Below are 20,289 nucleotides of genomic sequence, written 5' to 3' on the forward strand. Positions count from 1 at the left end.
TAATTCCTTCCTTTCCTTCTGCCACACAGCCTACATTTTAAAATTTTCATGAATTCATTTATTGAATCTACAAATATTCACTCAGTACTTATTACGTGCCAGATGCTCTTCTATACATTAGGCATATGGCAGTGAATGAGAAAATGTACGCACTCCCTTCCATTCTAACATCCTTACTGATCACTTTGCACTTGAACTATTACAATAAACTCTTGTCTTCCTGCTTTATATTCACCCCTCCCAATCTACCCTACATGTTATCAACACACTAACTTTCCTTAACAATATGAGATGGCATTCATCCACTCAAAAACTTTTGGTGTTTGACTATTGCCTATTCAATGGAAATCAAGCTCTGTAAACTGAGAGTCAAAGACTTCAGCCATTTGGTCCCATCATTCACAAGAATACCAAAACATAAAGCTAATACACTGAATGGGAAAATAAAGTAACATAAAGATTCAAAAGAATCTTGACTGGCTGAAAAAAACCCCAGAAGATTAAATCTTAAGAAGTGAAATATATATGTGATAAACATAAACCCCAACAGGCAATTTCCTTCTCTTCAACTTATAGAAATCACTCTTATCGCCTGTGGGATTGTCCTATGCTGCCTTGTGACATATTTCTGTATTGCATTACTATGTACTCCTTGAATTTAAATGTTTCTCATGAGACTATAAGTTTCTAAATTTCTTAAACCCTCTCATAATTTTTTCCTAGTAGTGTGTAGCACATAGTACACAATGACCAAATGGCTGTCTTCTCTGTGGTCCGGATACCCTGTATACTCCCAGAAAAGGGTCCAATTGGCATGTACTGACAGGTCTAGTTTCAGACAGAAAGTAAGCCATTCCCAAACAGAATTATCAAGTAAAAGGGAGGAGTGATACCGAGCAGGGCCCTGTGGGCCTTCTGGGCACAAAGCCTTTCTGTGTCTCCCATTTCTGTGATTACAGGAAATAGCCTTCATTCAGCCTCCGGAACCTTCCCTGAGTTCCAACATGCAGATTCAAGCAGTTGTTAATTAGGGAAGGGAGGGGATATGAGACAAGGGAGAAACAAAACAGTCAAGAGAAACAATAGTGCAGCCTTGGTGCAAGGTCCTGGTTCCCCATCAAAGGATACACACAATAATATCTTTGAGCTGTTTTGCAGATACTGAAACCCCCTCCAGGTGGGAGAAAGTTAACGGTTAATGATGGTATGCTGCCCACAAGCATGTAGACCCCAGACCAGTTGGAACCTGAAGGTTGATGAGCCTGACTCCTACTTACCTTACCACCAACCCATCAGAAGAATGTCCATGAGCTGATCACACCCTCTTTGAACCATTACTATAAAACTTCTCACTATCCTCTCCAAGTTGGGACACATAGTTTTTCGAGGCAGGAGCCTGCTGTGTCTCCCTTTGTCTGGCAAAGTAATAAACCTATCCTTTTCTACTTCACCCAAATCTCTGTCTCCGAGATTTGATTCGGCACCAGTGTACAGAGAAGCTGAGCTTTCGGCATCAGGAGAAAGTTACTAATTGCTTTTTCTATATCGTTAGAAATAGGATAAAAATTTTCTATTTTTGGAACTCTAAAACTGAATAAAATTTACACATGGTTGTCAATGTTTTTCTTATCTCATTACCCACTGAATCAGGGATGTCACTATCTTTCCCCCTGTCTTTAACCATTTGGGGAATGTTATATAGAAAAAGATTCAGATCAGATGGCCATTGGATACGATTAATACACCTGTTATTTTGTCTGACATCAGTCAAACTGGTCCCATCCTTTGTATAAATACAAAGGTATAAAGCTAACACAATCAATAAAATAAAATAAAATTTCAAAAGGATCTTGACCAGCTGAAAAGAAATATGTTGCTGTTTTCTAACCAGTTAAATTATTTTTGATAAAATAATAAGATCATTTTTTACTTATTTCACATTATAATTTCCATTGTATAAAAGTATATTCCTTGCTTCACATATATCTAAATTGTGCTGTGTTCTCCTTTGGATAAAATTTTTATGGAAGGTGAACATTAATTTTCCAACTAACTATTGTTAAGATAAGCTTTCTAAAACACATTTTGAACAGATGTGGCTGACTTGGGTCATTTCATGGCTTATAAGAATGCCTTGGAGTCTGAGCATTTAAAAAGTGAATTCCTAGTAAATGAAAAGGAAATTACTTATATGATTCTATTTTTTCTGGCACATTTATTCATACAGATAAATATTCATATTCATAGTAACTCCATTTGAACTCTACTAATTATTGAACTGAAAAGGTTATGGGCATCATGATTTCCCTGTTTAATTTTTTTATCCCTTTGAAAGACTGTAATAACCATAATTGTGAGAATTTCTTATTAAATCAAGATATTTCTTCTTTTAAACCTACCTCATTTGCTGTTACTAATCTTAAAACTGACAAAAAAAAAAGAAAGGGCCAAGTGAAACTGCACTTCCCTCATCCCTCCTACCACCTAAAGAAAACCATGAGGTTTAAAAAACTCACCACAATTTCATTTTATAAATGATGTGTTTAACATACAAAATAATTTCATGCTGCATATATTCATTCATAGCATTTATTAAAGAAGTATTTATTGAATGTCTACAGTAGGTCTGGCATTGTTTTAAGTGCTGGGGATAACAATAGGAGCAGACATAAATTCTGCATAAAACAGCTTACTGTCTGGAGGTACAGACATAAAGTTAAACAAGCAATTACAATAAAAGGTAGGGATTGCTTTGGTGGATGCATGAGATGCAGTGGGAATATAAAGCAGGGGACCTAACTGGAAGGAACTCAGAAGGCTTTTCAAAGAATCTGAAGGATGAGTTAACCAGGAAAGTCTGGAGAGAGGGAGGGAAAGAGAAAGAGGGAGAGGGAGAGGGGAGAGAGAGAAAGAAGGCAGGAGAGAAGAAAACTGTTCCAGAAGGAACAGCATGTGTTAAGTCCCAGAGCACACGATGGGTACTAGAAATTGAAGTAAGTTTGGCATAGCTGAAACATAACTAGATGAGTAATAGTGGAGAGGTGAGGCTGAAAAACTAGAAAGAGGACAGATGTTATGGGGCTTCATATGCCATACTAAGTTATTATCCTCAGGTCATTGAGAACCCATGGGGATGTTTTAAACAGAAAACTGACCTGATCTCATTTGTCTTTTAGAAACATCATTCTGGCTGCACAGTGGAGAATGGGCTGGAGGGCAGAAAGTCAAGGAGCAGAAAGAACTGAGAAGTTGCTGGAGGGATCTCGGCAGGAGGTAAAGCTTTCCTGAACTGGAGAAGTAGCAGTGAGGATGGAGAGGAGAGGGCAGATATTTTGAGAGAGATTTTCTAGGCTGAAATAAGTGACTGGAGAAGTGAAGAAAGTTTAAAAAAAGTAAGAAAAATTCCCAGCTTTCTGCATTGGGAAACTGGATGGATGGTGGTCCTGTTTACTGGATTTTAGTATAAGTAGCAATGTGCTGGGACACTGTCTAACGACCTTATCTTTTTCAAATTTTATGTAGCATGTGATACAACTGATGTCTCAAATCTTTGTGATTATTTTCCTTAGGCTTCCATGTTACTGTATTTTCTAAGTTATTGCTAGGCTTCTCCAACGCCTTTCCCTCCTGCTGCTCCTAAATTATAAGTAGCCCTCATGATTCTCTCTATAGTCTTCTTTATCAATTTATTCCCTCGGATAGCTTATGCAGTCCACGGGTTCAACCATCACCTTTATGTTATTCTGCTGCTGCAAACACAAACACTGTCACTACTAATTAAAGACAATTTGCTTTATGCCTTAAAGTTAAGAAAATGATGAAATTATCTTATTTAATCTTCAAAATGCCTTTTAAGAATAAAAAAGAGCATAGGCTCTGAAATCAGATAGACTTAAAGCATAAATTCCAGTTCTGCAACTTCCCAGCTCTGTGACCTTGGAAAAGTAACCCACCCGCTAAGTGATTCCTCATCTGTAAAATGTAAACATTAGTAGTAGCAACATCATAGGCTTGTTAGATGGTTAAATAAAATAATGCATAAAAAGCACTTACCACAGAGTATGGCACTTAGTAAATACACAGCTTAACTATAAAAGTAGGTAAAGCACGTATTGTAGTGAGGCACGGTGAAAGCAGCATTGCATAATTGATTAAAAGCAGTAGCTTTGGAGACACACTGCCCTTGGTTCAAATCCTAGCTCTGTCACTTTGTAGCTAACGTGATCTTAGGTCATGCAAACTCTCAGAGCCTCAGATTACTGATCTGTACAATGGAGATGACAACAGCATCTACCTCATAGGAGTGCTGTTTTCAGTAATAAAACCATGTGAAAAAAGTGTCTAATATACTACACAGCACATAATATATACTCAATGAAATGGCTACTAATTTTATTTTCTTCCTTTTCCAGAGGTGAAAACTAGGTTGATTTGCAAAGGTTATGTAGCTTAGAACTAAACAAACCCAGAATTTAAAGTTGTGTCCTGACTCTGATAAATAACAAACCTTAGTCTTTAGCCTGAACATCTCAATTGTGTGCCAACCTCATAGTTTAAAAACATATGCCTTTGGTTTACATGTTATAATTTAAAACTCAGTATGTTTAAGACCAAGCTTATCATGTTCTTTCTCAACCCTGTTCTCCTCTGCAAGAATGTGTGCTTCTAATTTCCCCAATCATTACGTGTGTATTAATCTTTGATTCTTCCTTTTCCAGCTTCTGGCCATTTGGTGCTAATTTCTTTTTCATTCTTCCAACAAAATCTTTCTTTTAGTTTTGTTCTCTCTCTCCATCCCTACTGTCAGCGGTTTCATGCTCTAAGCCCTCACACCTGTTTCCTATAAGAGCACCTTAGACTCTTTCATTTCCAATTTCTTCTACTCCCAATCCATGAATGCTACTGCCAGACTAAATTTCCTGAGATATATTTTAGTAATATAAATCCCTGTTGATGAGCCTTCTATATCTTGCTATTTCTTATCCCAAATCGCTTGGTCCATCTCTCAAGGCCCTTTATGATTGGGTCCTAAATTCCCACCTCACCTTTTTCTTATTAATCTACCAATACCAACTCTTAGTTTCATTTAAACCAAGTTCCTCATTGTCCCTGCATGTCTTCTTGCCAAGGAATCTTCTTCATATTGATTCACTTTGTTGTTACCACCCATGTAAATTTCATCCATCCTTCAGACCAGTTTAAGTGCTGAGGCTTCCATGACATCGCCTTCAGCTACTCTAGGTCATGTGGTCATCTTCCAACTCTTAGGTCCCAATTACATTGACAGTAAATACCAATTTGGCTTTATCTGATCCAAGTTATTAGGGTCCTCCCCTCATTTACAAAACTCTAAGTTCCATGAAAAATAACTCTTTGACTTACTTTGTACCCCTTATAGAAGCCAGCATAGAACTGAGCATATAAGAAGTCCTTACAAATACTTATCACTCAATTCTATTAGTACCACATGACACTGGCAGTTAAGAGTTCTTCTATAAAACACAATCAGAGGAATGTGAGGGACAGGTTCAAGGTCATATATTAGAACAGCCACTAACTATGGAGGACCTTCACCTCTTCTCTTTAACTACAGCTATTAATGGGCACTACTGCCAGGTCAAATTCCTTAAACTACACCTTTCAGAATTTTAGTCCCTTCCTCTAACTCCTGCAGTTAGTCCTCATTGTTTAGATAATTAAATCCGCACTTCAGTATTCAAAATCTCTCACGATATGGCTTTGACTGCTTTTTTCAGCTTCCTCTCCCAGTACTCAAAATATACTCCAAACAGTTCAGCCAGTCAAAAATCCTATCCATTCTTAAAGTCCAGTATGGCGGTCAATTTGTCTCTGAATTTACTCAGAATTCTCTCAACAACATATAATTTTCTTTGAAATTCTATGGTACATATTTTTTACTTTTTTTAGAGTACATTTTAACATACCTTGTAATTTATAATAGTCACTGGACTCAACCATAACATTCCACATATCCTTCCAACTCAGTTATGTTCAAAATTCAAAATCTCCTCTCAAGGAAGTTCTACCTCCTCTTGACTTTCAAGGTCAGTTAAAGGTGTTCTTTTCCATAAAGTTAGCAGTGCAGGGAACAAGGCTTAAAATTCTGTCTTTCTCACCCACATTATCAAATCAACTTTAGTGAAATTCTCTTTATCTTTTGCTTTTTAAGTGATAGGTAGCTGGGATTGTAAATTGCTCTTTTGTCAAACCCATAAGGAAGACAAGCTAACTCATATAAAACAGAACTTGAAACAGAGCTTTAAGCTTGAAATCAGCATTGCACATATCTGGCTTTAGCTCTTATAGCACCTAGCTGAGTGGTATACTCCTTAGTCAGTACATATCTACTTACCTTTGACTCAAGGCTAGAAGTCCAAGTTCCCAATTCTATGTGAATAGTTCTGGAAAAAGCAACCAATTCTATATATTCACAATTTTTATATAATATGGTTTCATTCTTCCATTTAGCAGACAACTTTTACTTGGATGATCTTAAGAAATCTCTTGATTAAAGAGTAACGGCTGCTGGTAAAGACAGTGGATTGAATCCATGCATCTACTCCCACCCCCTTCTAAAACCTTCATGGGAGGTATTTCATAAAATGGCATACACTCAAAAAGATGCAGAAAAGCAGAGAGCAAGTGACAGGATCAATAAATTTAATAGAACCAAGAACACTGGATCCTAGGCCGACTGACAGTGGAGAATGCAGAGGACCAAACTAATTCACCCAGTAAAATAACTCCTTCCTCTAAAATAATAAGGTAATGAGTTGGTGGCACTGGGTACCTCTGGAAGTAAAGGGAAAATGTGAAAAGGACACCAGAATAAGAAGGGTTGATTGGCAGTGTGTTTAACAAGCAGTCAGATCCCCAGATCCTTTTGCTCTAGGCTGGCAACTGTCTCTCCTCCACCCTGGCAGAACATTGAAGGTTTATTCTCTGCAGAGGGTGAGACAGAGGAACTAGCCTGGGAGAAAAGAGACACAGCTGAGGGCAGAGGTACTATAATAAAAACAGAGGGATTCAGTTAATGTATGCACACAAGATTCTGAGACCTCTAGCCATTTTCCTTGTTCAACTCCCAGAAAACAAAACAAACAAACAAAAAAACCTGCAGCATGCGTTCACTTCAAGAGCAGGCTGGAGAATCCTTTTCTTTGAAATCTAACTAGCTCAGATTAAATGACCTAGATATACTTCCCTATAGTGAAACTCAAGGTCACAAAGCTCCATCCACACACTTAGTGCTTACCACAAAAATTTTAGGTCCCTACTCTTAAATGTGAGTAGAACACCAAAGATTAGCAGAAACATCTCTAAAATGAAAGTTAGAGACCAAAGTAAACAATGGAGAAAAAGGACTATGCAAGAGAGAAGAAAAATTATAATAAGGATAAAATATTATAGATTAAAAAAAGAACATTCAGAGAACAAAAATAAGCTTTTAGAAATTAAAAATAAGATATGAAAAAACTCAATTAAAAATTCTGAAGGTAAAATTTAGAAAGTCTCCCAGAAAGGGGAAAATGATGTAGGTAAAAATTAAAAGAGAAAAGTTAGAAATTAAAGAAACATCTAAATAATAGGAATTCAAAGAAGCAAAAACAAAGGGGAGGTAAACACCAGTGAAGTAATTCAAGGAAATTTCCCAGAAGTGAAATTTTCAAGCTGAAAATTCTACCTGTCTCAGCACAATGCATAAAAATATGCACACCCAAGACACAGCACATAAGACTTTACAATTCTTGGGGCAATAGAAATATCTTACATACTCTTACAGAGAGATGGAGAGAGAAATAAATAAGGTTGCATACAAATAGTCAGGAATTAGAATGACTTTAGGCTTCTCAACAGCATATACCAAGCTGCAAGGGAATGAAGCAATACTATCAAGATCCAGAAGGGAAAATATTCCAAAAATAGAATTTATGACCTGCTGAAGAACCAATCAAATGCAAGGAAAGAATGAAGACATTTATAGATATGCACAGTGTCTCAAAACACTTACCTCCTGTGGACCATTTATTAAAATCTTATAGAGAATGTGCTTCACAAAAATGAGAATAAAACAAAGAAAAAGGAAGAGGCTGGATCCAGGAAATGAGGGCTTCAACAAAGAAGAAAGGTAGAGGGGTCTCCAGGATTATGAGGAGATGATAGGATGACAGCCTTGTAACATAGAAGGAAACTGGCCCAGATTACATACAGGTCAGAGGGCCCTGGAAAAGACTTCAGGAGGAGGAAACTGAAAAACTACTTAACATGTCTGAACATCTGGCTAAGACACTAGAAAACTGGCAGTGAGTACAGCACTGAATTAGTGATTGGTACATGGAATACTAAATAAGTGAATAAAACAAGACAATTATTAATTCAAATGAAAAAATAAAAAGTTGTACAGGAAAGGTTTATTACCAGAGTTTATTATCTAACTCAGCTGTGTTTTGAATTTTCATAGTTATCATAATTTAAACACTTGACTATTCATCCAACTGGAATTGCAGTATAACTGTATGGGAAGATGGAATGAGGGAAAGAGTACACATATGTGATGGAGGCAGAGGGAGTAAAGATAGCTAAATCTGTATAATCTAGAGTGAGAAGTCAACAAATAGTTCTAGAATTGGGGGAAATCATGAAGTAATACATAGACATGGAGGTAAAAATCAACTATAAGAGATGAAAGTAAGATGGTGAAATGAGTGAGAGGCAGGAAAGACTCAGAGGGTTGCTTCCCATAGCAAAGTTTGAAGGACCACTTGAGAGTATTAACTTTGACAAAAATTGTAAAATAACACAGAATAGGAATACTCTTAACAAACATTTAAATAACAGTCCAAAACTTTTAAAATTTGATGTAATTTTCATATTAAAATTCATCTCCTTTTTTTGAACAGTGAGAAAATAATCCTGGGGGAAAAAAGCACAAAAGATAAAATGATTTTTGACTCCATTGTTCAGATGATAATTTTAGGAACCTGTAGAAATTTAAGAATCAATGACTAAAATGATTCCATAGTTAATTTAGAGTAATAAATATATAAGCCTTGAAGTTGTTGTATTTTTTGATCCAGAAATTACATTCTTAGGGATTTATCTAAAGAAAGTAATAATCAGAAATGTACATGAAGATTTATTAGGAAAGATAATAATCACAAAATTATTTATAATAATTTAAAAATAAATAACATTATTTATAATAATTTAGAAAGAAATATTCCCAACAAGAGATAACTTGTTAAATTCACTATGCTATATTCATATGCAGAATATAAATATGATGGAATCTACACAGCCATTAATTAATGTATTTTCAAAGAGATTTAGTTATGTGGGAAAATAAACACAGCATAATATTAGGAGAAAAAAAGGAAACAAACTGTATGTATAGTTGAACCAAATTATGTAAATACAATATGTACAAGTATTTAATGACATGAGCTTGTGTGTACAATGAACACTGTGTGTACAATAAAACAACATGGAATACACCAACATGTTAGCAGTGTGCATCATGGGGCAGAAGAACTATGCTTTTTATTTGCTACCCTATACTTTATCATATCTCAAATTTTCAGCAATTGTCAGGTATTCTTATATATATATATATTTTTTTTAAATTCCCATTTATTTACCAGTGGGAAAAGGGACAGGGGGAGGGGCAACATGCGGGGGGGGAATTAAGAGCTACAAACTATTACGTATAAACTAAGCTATGGGGATATATTGTACAGCATAGGAAATATAGCCAATATTTCATAATAACTATAAGTGGAGTGTAACCTTTAAAAATTGTGAATAACTATACTGCACACCTGTAACTTACATAATACTGTACATCAACTATACTTCAATAAGAAATAAAAAATAAAAATTCCTGTTTATCTCTATTCTTTTTTTTAATCTTTTTTTTAATCTCTATTCTTTACCCCCATTTTTTTCCTTATCACAGGCAAATATTTAAAAGTATTCCATGTGTATCTCTTGTCTATGTCCTTGCAAATGTATTATTTAAATGTATTTAAATGTATACTATATTTTTAATTTATCTCAATGTTGCTTTTTTTCATTCAGCACTTTGCTGCCATTCGCACACTGAATATATTTGTTTAACTGTAAATCTGTAGTTTGTAAGGTGTGCCTACCATGTTTTAACTAAAAGCTCTCCCGGGAATGGACATCCATGTTGCCTCCAACAACCCCAACCCAACACCATCAAAACTAACCCGGCGAAGGACTAGTCTCACTCATGTCCCCTTAGGGACTGATAGGAGAATTGCTTCATCAAGGAGCATAGGGACATTTAATCTAGGTATTACAATATTGCCCTCTAGAATGGTAGTACCTGTCCACATTCTTAGAGGGGTTCTATAAATCCCCACCTGTCAACAACTGGCATTATCCAGCTTTCGCATTTTTGCCAAACTGGTAAAAGTAACATCCCACCGTTGCTTTAATTTGTATTTCTCTGATACTAAATCAGTTTGAGCATCTCTTCCGTCTGTATTAGGTTTTAAGACACTCTCTTCTGTATAGTGGTTCTCCATAGCTTTTGCCATTTTTCTGTTAGAATTGCTGCCTCACATGTTGATATATGCCAGTTAAAAATCCCTTGAGAGTTTTAAATATGACCCCAATTATAGTGTCTACCCAGTTCTCTGTGTATTTTGTAAGGTAGAAAAGTTTCCAAATTATTCTTTAGTAATGGCAAATTTTACTCATAATAGTAAACACTGCTAACATTTAATAGTAAACATTGCTAACATTCTTTAGTAATGGCAAATTTTACTCGTAATAGTAAACACTGCTAACATTGCTAACATTTAACATTATAAATTTTACTCATAATAGTAAACGTTGCTAACATTTAACATTGCCAGATGCTGAGCTAAGCACTTTATATATCATTTCATTGTTATTACTTCCATTTTATATATGAGAAACTAACTAGATCAACGTTTCAGGTAAGCAGTAGAGTCAGGGGTAGGATTCACACCTGGGCTCCTAGGTACAGAGGTAACTTGCTGATTGCTATCCCACACTGCCTCTTACCCTATGGGATCTGAATGAACTATGAAAGGACTCTTGCCCAAAGGTATCATCTTCTCTCCACAACTCCTGTCACCAACTTCTCTGTAATTCTCACAATTAAATATTAATTATTCCTGCATGGGAAAACATTATAATATGCAAAAATTCCCTAACTTAAAAAATATGAACCCTTGAATATAGCAATATATCCAAAGATTAATATATTAGCAAAAGTGACATTACGGTTAATAAGTCATGTCAACCCACATTACACAGTACATAAAAAGTGGCTCAGGGGATCTGAGGCAGGTGAACACACTGGGTTCCTCTACCTAACCTCTTTCTCTCCCACCCCTGCAAGTTCAAAGGTTGTCTGTTTTCTCCCCTTCTTTTGGACTCCTTGACTATTCATGAGAGTTGTGCCAACAAGTTGAAAAATGAATATGTGGTTGATCTTTAAAATCACTTAATGAGGTTAATCACATTATTCATAAAGATAAGGAGATACAGGCATTCCTTTAAATCTGATTTGTCTTAGACAATGATGCAGAAGATGAGAGTCCTAGATAATAAGTTAAAAAAAAACATACTTTCTAAATTCAGAAAGAAGCTAGAGCTTGACAAATGACTCATTCACTTTTATATTAGAATCACTGTACTATGTGTACATCAGGCAATTGATTGAGTCTCCTTTATGAGCGTATGCAAAACTGAAAGGAAACAAAAAGAGAGCAAAAAACCTGGGCAGTCTGAATTAAAATGTGGATTGTGTCAGATAACTGTTGTGAATGAGCTGAGAAACAAATTTCTAACTGTATAAATATTAAGTACTCACTTTACAGAAAATCCACATACACAGATTAGACTACGCAGAAGCCAGAGAAAAAGACACTCAGATTGCTTTGCATAACTTTCTATAACTATCAGGGAAAAGAATTCCTGTTCAAAATGTACAACTATCCATTTATATTCACCCCTCCCTTTCAGAGCAATTTTAAACCATCCTGAGAAGCTACTTGTCAAAATCAGCAAAAATAATCACAGCAAAGCCCTAAAATCTCTTCAAACGCTGCTTCTGTTCTTTCCTTTGTCTCTTCCACTCCTGCAACTCCAATTACATGTATGATAAACTTCTCTTCCTTACATCTCATATTCTTGTCTCTATTTCCATTCTATTCTCTCTGTGCTTCAGGTTGGATATTTTACATTGCCCTATCTTCCAGTTCTTTAATTGTCTATACAACTGTATCTAATCTACGGGTAAACTCATGTATTGTGTTCTTAGTTTTAGGTATTGTATTTTTAAGTTCCAGAATTCTATTTGATTATTTTATATAGCTTTCAAATATCCCCTAAAATAGTTCATCTTCTCACCCAATGCCACAGTCATTTTAAAGTCTACATCTGACAATTTGGTTAAATAGATATCCTCTGGGACTGTTTCTATTTTGTGTTTTTTTCTTAGTTTCAGTTATCTTCTCAGGTCTCCTGATATGCTTGGTAATTTTTGATTGCCTGCTGAAAACTGTATGTGAGATATTTTAAATCTAAGGCTCTGAATCACGTTATTTTTCTCCAGAGGGAAATAGGCAGTAAGAGTAGGATCAGATCACTTTAATTCACTCTAGGATTGATACGATTCAAAGTTGGATATAAGCATTTGCAAGGGCTGCACTATTTCTGGTTTGCCTTTATTCCTAAGTTAGAGTCCATGTAGGAATACAGCTGAAAACTTGGAGGGTTAAGCAGGTCCATTCCACTTTGGTTTGCCCTGAATTCTAATTTTTGTCTCCCTAGCCCTATGAAGCTGCTGAAAGTCCAAGTCGGCTTCTCAGCCGGAGTTTTCTCCTCAGCTTCTTGGCACTTCTGTAGCATTTTTGAATTAGAAGAAGAGGCAATGTTCAGGGCTTCCATCCTCTCTAGAATTCTGGCCCCTCAAATTATTTCAGTTTTGTAACTCTCTAATGCCTTCCAACATTAATTTGTTTAAATTTCATACCACTTTTATAGTTGTTTGAATTGGGAGAGTTGATCTCATGCAAGTTATTCCACCATAACTGGAAACGGATTTCTTAAGTATCTATTAAAATTAAAAACATATATACTTTTGACCCAGCATGTCCATTCTAGAATTTTATCCTATAGATAAACTCATACATGCCCAAAATTATATGTAATGTTCATTCTAGCATTATTTGTAATAGCAAGACATGAAAGGAATCAATAAAGAATAAAATCTATCAATAAAGAACAGGTTTTATGTGTATGTAATAGAACACAATGATGTAGAAACAAATGACCTGAATTTTCATGTGTTAAAATGGAAGATGGAGACTAATGTGCATAGTATACTCCAATTTAGGCTAAAGTGGATAAACACATGCATATATTTTTTACATATGCAAAAATGTTTTTGACAAGATACCCTAGAGCAGAAAAGAGTTGCTGCTCTGGGAAAGGACAGAAAAACTGGAGCTTGGAGTCAGTGGAATATTTTTCACTATATTTTATAGTATTTGAATTTTTGTTTTTACATATTACATGCCTTAACTTTATAATAAACATTAAGAGAAAAATATTATATAGCATGAGAAGTGCTACATACCAGGAGGCAAAGAGGAAAATGGCAGGCTCAAAAAAGGCTTATTTAAGCAAGACAACCCTCACAGTATTGAACTCTGAATTTAGACTTCAAGGACAAATTGGATTTAGTAGAGTGAAGGAGAGAGAAAGCATGCAGAGAAGGCGAGTAGAACATGGAGGTATGAGGGGATGCTCACTTTAGGGAAATCATCAACTATTCAAAGTTGATGAAGGATAGGGTAGATGCAGGAGATTGTATACCTTACAAGTTTCACTCTTCCCCATGGACAGATTGTGCTGCGTTAGAAGTTTAAATTTTATTTTGAGACAATGGGGAGCAACTCAAAAGTTTGCTTTTTGAAATGAAAGTGTGATATGATCAGATTTGAATTTCATATATATCATGATGGCAATATATGGACAATGGAGGGACAAGGGGCAAGACAGGGAGGAGACAGACTTGAAAAAGAAGATAGGGAAGCACTTTGCTATACAGTAGACACTAACACAACATTGTAAAGCAACTATACTCCAATGAAAATTAATTAAAAAAAACCAGAAGATAGGGAAGACTCTAAAGTGGTGACATGAGGACAAAAAGGAACAGATAATACGATATTAGGAAGGTAGAATGAAAAGGACTTGGGGCCTTATTTATGAATAATGGAGTATGTGAAATGATTTATCACAATTCATTTTTAATTTTTTTTTTTTGGCTTGGATACCTGAGGAAACAATGGGGCCTTTCACTGTCAGGAAACATAAATATGGCATAGATGTCAGGGAAGAAATGTTCGGTTCTTCACAGTTGAGGCTGAGGTGCTTGAAGACACCTAAGAGAGAAAGGTGCCCAGTTGGCAGCTGAATATATGTCTTTTTTTTTTAACGTTTTATTTTGTATTGGAGTATAGTTGATTAACAATGTTGCATTAGTTTCAGGTGTACACCATAGTGATTCAGTTATGCATACACATATATCTATTCCCTGGTGGTCCAGAGGTTAAGACTCCGCACTCCCACTGCAGGGGGCACGGGTTTGATCCCTGGTCAGAGAACAAGATCCCCATGCCGCATGGCATGGCAAAAACAAAACAAAACAAAACAAAACACATGTCTTAGGCATAGAAAGATGATGGAGAAATAGGCTTAACTGTCATAAGAATAAAACTGGTAGTTGAAGTCACGTAGGTATTTAATATCACCACGGGAGGAAGGCTGTGGATGGAACCACAATATATAAGGGGTGGAATATAATCGGAAGCCCCAAGAGGAAGTTAAGAAAGTACTCAGAAATTCAGAAGTGAGTGTAAGGCATACACTCCAAGAGATTAATTCCTTCGGGTAAAATGGAGAAAACTTTATGGAAAAACTGGTGAGCATCTGAGACTGATAAACGGTCAGAGGACAGAGAAAGTGGAAAGGAGTAAGGTCCCAGTGGAGTAAGAAGTATCAGGAGGTCCAAAGGAACAGGAGTAGAAATCAGTCCAAGAGACCAGAGCATACGATTCCTGGATGTGGGAGGAGAGGGTGGTAAATATCAGCCTAGGGAAGTAGGTTAAAACCAGACAAAAGAGGGCTTAAAGTATATACTAAGCAGTTTGGACTTTGTTCTATAGCGAATGGGAGTCATCAAAAGCTTTAGAGCAAGGAATGACAGGTTCATAAGTGAGTCATATGCTAATCTTTCATTTCCATAAATGAATGTTTGATTTGCATAAAATAAATAAAATTCTGCTTTATATCTCTCCCTCCCAACACACAAACAAGGCATATACTCTTTCAGAGAAATCTAGAAAGATAGGACCTGAAGTATGTTGTTGGTATTGAGGAACTAGAAGATTATACATTTGATCATTATGTCAAAATTACCTTGTGCTTATTTAAAGGTCAAATTCTTGGTCCTTCAGAACTGAAATTTCTTGGAATGGGAAAAGAGTATAGGCATTTTTAACAAGGTCCCCAGTTTTCCTCTCAGGTCTGAAAACAACAATAGCAGATTGTAAACTCCTCAACAACAAGGATCTTGTTTACTTAATTCGTCATGTATATTTAGTGCTCACCACAGCATCTGTCACATAACAGGTCCTCAATATATGTTAAATAATTCAAAGATGAGAGCGATGAATGGACAGACAGAACAAACAAATGGATGAAAGAACTAAAGAACTCATGTTTCTGCCAAAATCTTGGTAATATTATTGGAGCTTACATTCTAGTGGAGTAAGGAGAGAGGCAACAGAAAATATACATGTAAACAGATAAACAAAATAATTTGAGGAGACCTACCTTAGCTGGGGTAGTCAGGGAGAGCTTTTGAGCTGAGGAAGTAGCATTTGAGCTGTCACATTATGAGAAAGCATTAACCATGTGATGGTCTGAGGAAAAAAAAAACCTCAAGCAGAGGAAAGTCTTAAGGAGAAAAAGGGTAAATAAAGTGTGCTTAAGTAATAAAAGAGGCATATGTGGCTATGGCTCAGTGAGTGAGTTAGAGACTGGGAGAAAACGAGACTGAAAAGATTGATAAAATGCTCACCATACAGGGTCTCAGTGGTTGTGATCTCACAGGAGTTTGGATGTTATTCTAATTGAAATGAAAAACCACTGAAACTTTAAACAAAATAGTTATATCTGATTTACACTTAAAAAAAAATCACTCTGGCATCTGTATGAATAATGGATCATAGCAGGGCAATGACAGAAGTAAGCAGACCAGTTGGGGGTTGATGGAGTATCCCAGATAAGAGATGATTATGGTCTGGTGGTAGCAGCAGAGGCAGTGAGAAGTGCTTGGATTTGGAATATATTCTGGAGATATAGACAAGATATAGAATATATTCTATATTCTATAGAATAGACAAGGTCATGTTAATGGGTTGGATAGAGTAGGTGAGGGAGAGGAGTGTAAAGAATTTGGATTTTAGCCTGTAGGCAATGGGGACTCATTTAAAGTTTTGAAGTGAGTGACACAATTACAGTAGAATATATTCGAACAACGATCTTTAGGCAGTAGCAAAATAAATTCTTTGAGGAATAAAATGGAAAGTAGAGGCAAATTTGGAGGTATCAGTAATACTCTAGGCTTGAAGTGACAGGCATCTGAATTAAGGTGATGACAAAGGGAACGGCAAGAAGTGATGGATATAAAGGCCACAATCAAGTTTGTAGAGATTTAATTTGCAGTGCCTTTGGGCACTAGAATTTAGCAGAGAAATCTAGGCTAGAAATATTTGGGAGTTATCAGAATAGAGCTAGTAATGTAAGCCATGTGAGTGACTGAGATCACCCAGGAAAAGTCTGTAGACTGAAAATGGGGACTAGAATAGGAATTAGCAAAAGAGACTGAGAGTGTCCAGAAGCAAAGGAGAAAAACTAGGAAAGTGTGGCCTCACGAATGCTGGTACAAGCATTTCAAGAAGAAATGTTTATAACTGTCAAATAAGGACCGAGAAGTGTCTGTTGGGTTTGGTAAAACTGGAGATCATGGGTGGTCTTGATCAGAGCTGTACCCATTTAGAGGTGGAAAAAGAAGTAAGATGCTAGGTATATGAGGCGTCTGAGACGCGAAGAAGTACTATGAATACAGATAACACTTTGAAATTTTTGGTTTTGAAGCAAAGAATAAAGAGAAGTGGCTAGAGAAATAACTAGAGTAGAGGGAGCGAATCTTTAGGATGGGAGAGATGGTGGCATGTTTCAACAGTGATGTGAAGGAGACCATAAAGAGAGAGAGGAGGAAGATACTGGAGGGGGAGGGTTGATTGCAAGGTCTCTAAGAAGGCAGATGCTAATGGGATCTAGAGCACAGAGAGTGGATTAGCCATAGACAGGATGAAGGACACTTCTCGCCGTCACAGCAAGCAAGGAAGGATAGGTGTAAGTGCGCATCAGTTAGAAGGAGTGGTGCTCAGAGGTGGAGGGATTCCTAGGATGATGATTTCTATTTTTTCTGTGAAGGAAGAAACAAGTCATCCTCTCATTGTGAGGAGAAAATATGCAGGGGTTTGAAATTTGAGGAGCGGAGAAGGAATAAAATGACCACTATAGAGAATGGGTAGACTATTTTTCTAATGAAATGTAAGATAGCCAGGTCATGTGAGGAACTTGCTGAAGTTGAATAAAATAATTTCTGCATTTCTGTGTTTAAACATATACGATAACATATAGGTTAATTCACAATCAACATCATGGCAATCCTGAAACTTTACTTAACCTTTTCTACAAAGAATCTCTACATGCTTGAAACCTGAACTCACTTCAAATTTTAGAAGCAGCTTACAAAAGCTCTTTTGCCAAAGCTCCAGTCTCCCATTTCTGACGTTCTCTTTCACCCTCATAAATTTAATTTCATTATTTATCTACATTGTTTTTGCAGAAACAAAATTTAGTCTGATGGTAGTGAACAGATGTGAACATAGATATGCTGGCCACAGAACTGCTGTGAGAAGAGTCCTATCAGAAGGGCATGGAAAGCAATCATGTCCATTAGATAGACTTAAATAAATGACACCAAATTGTCTAGAAATCAAATATAATTTGTCACAATTATATAAGCATTGCATTTTAATTTTAATCGTTACTATTTCCCTGGCACATGTTAGATGCTTAATAATGCTTAATAAAAAAAGGAATTAGCATTTTAGGGATTTCTAAGCATTTGGTACATATTGATAAGCCATAAAATAATCAAATACAAATAAGTCTGAAAGAAAATGTGACATCTATACAGTTAGTGAAGAGCACACCTGCTAACAGTTCATATCACAGCAATGGTATTAACAATGTCCAGAGACAATTCTGATGAAGAACATGGGAGGGAAAAATGATAATAGAGGAGTTCACTTCTGTCACAGAAGTAGGGTGATTTTCTTTTTTCTACCATGATTGTAAAATAAAAAAAACATTCTAATAATTACACTATTCTAGCTAACTTAGCATTGCCATACTAATCATAACATTTGACCCCAATTCTAATAAAATATAATACAGTTAATAGAAAAGAGTAAAAATAACAAAACCTTTCTTTAATATTTAGAACACATTCAGGATTTGACAATGATAAGGGTTAAACAATTGTAATTTGAAGCCTTGGGATAATTTATTTACTACTCTGCAAATTAATTTCCCAATTGGTAAAAAAGAAGAGGTTATATTAGATAACCTCTGAAGGAAGTTTCCACTCACATTTCTGATGGAAATGCACCTGATCAGGTGCTGATGGAGACTATCAGGTACTGTATAGTACTTAACAATGTTGATTTTAATAGGAGTAAACCTCTTGACAGAACAATTTGCTTTTAGGTATAGCTTACTTACTCTTTCAGTGAGCTCAACGAGCTGATATAACTTTTGTAATTAATTTTAAACATACTTTCATATCCGCTAGAGGTTTAATTTTTTCGTAAAACTATATCATCAATGTATCTGAGTTTTTCTAAAAATTGATTGTATAATCATTATATCACGGCATTGTGTATTTTCCTGCTTCAGATGCCTATATTTTGAGAAATAGTATAAATTCTTACCTCTAAGAGATAAGGCTCCATTTGGTCCAGGGTTTTTCCAAGATGCTTATCTGGATCTAAACCTGCCAAGAAAGGTTACATTTTTTTTTACATAACGATTAAAATGGAGGTTTAAAGACACGTTTCCCTTCCCTTGGCTCCTCCTTGCCTAGGAAACCAGTGTATGTGTATTTTAAGGCAAAATGTACCTTACTAGTATTTACTTTTCTATTCCCCTTGGGTAACCGGTTTTCTTGCTCCTGAAAAATAAGTTTCATTCCAATTCATGTCAATTGCACTTCATCAACTACCAGACACATTGTTTCAATCCCTTTTTCATTTCTGAGGAATTGTAATTAGGATGGAAAAAAGACGTATCATTTCAAAGATATGAAATTTAAATCCTTGGTATTTTAATTATTATTATTTTTTTTTACTCATGGACGACAGCGAGAATTTTCTGACATTTCTATTTTATCTGTTTCAAAACTTCGTATTTGGAGAGTAAAAGTAGAAAATAAAAGAGCGGTAAACTGTATCCTTATATAATTAATTCACTTAGTAGCATATGGACACAAACAATTGTATTACCAAATTAAATGACAGCTCATTTCCATGACCACTTGTGTGACAGCGTTTTCCAAGAAAAAACGGAAACACTCTGAAAAATCATTATAGTACCAATAGCATTTGCATAATCTCTGATGAAGATGTTCAACTGATATAATAGCAGAGTTTATGTGGGTGATGGGGTATAGGTAGACTACTGTGGACAACAGGAACTCTTCCCACATTCCAAAACTAACCTGCCAGGAAAAAAATCACATGCCGCAAGTCAGCTATGAAAGGAATGAATTCATTTTAGATATTTACATCCATAATACATGTATTAGCTTAGGTTCATTTAAATAGGCTACTTTTATTTATTATTGGTTTAAACCAATCAGCTTATTAATTATACAAACTGAGTAATAATTTTCTTTTTCTAGTCAAATGCCTTCTTTGTAACATGGTATTTCTTATAATCACATACAGAATAATAAAAGGGAAGTCAGATAAAGATTAAAGATTCTTCTCCTACTGATATTAAATTACATTAATCCCAAAGGAAACAACTCAGACTACTAGCACTAAATGGATTATTTGACTC

At 35.7% G+C, this 20,289-nt stretch overlaps 1 protein-coding gene across 1 annotated transcript in view; it reads right to left on the minus strand.

Annotated features, from left to right (window-relative positions):
- The window catches only part of DPH6 (diphthamine biosynthesis 6), a 176,090-nt gene that overhangs the window by 14,146 nt on the left and 141,655 nt on the right, over window positions 1-20,289 (minus strand). Inside the window, exon 6 of the mRNA XM_068548892.1 lies at window positions 19,161-19,222. Coding sequence (XP_068404993.1) covers window positions 19,161-19,222 — 62 coding nt within the window. The remainder of the gene's footprint in view (window positions 1-19,160; window positions 19,223-20,289) is intronic.

This window comes from Eschrichtius robustus, chromosome 1, assembly GCF_028021215.1.
Source record: "Eschrichtius robustus isolate mEscRob2 chromosome 1, mEscRob2.pri, whole genome shotgun sequence".
NCBI lineage: Eukaryota > Metazoa > Chordata > Mammalia > Artiodactyla > Eschrichtiidae > Eschrichtius > Eschrichtius robustus.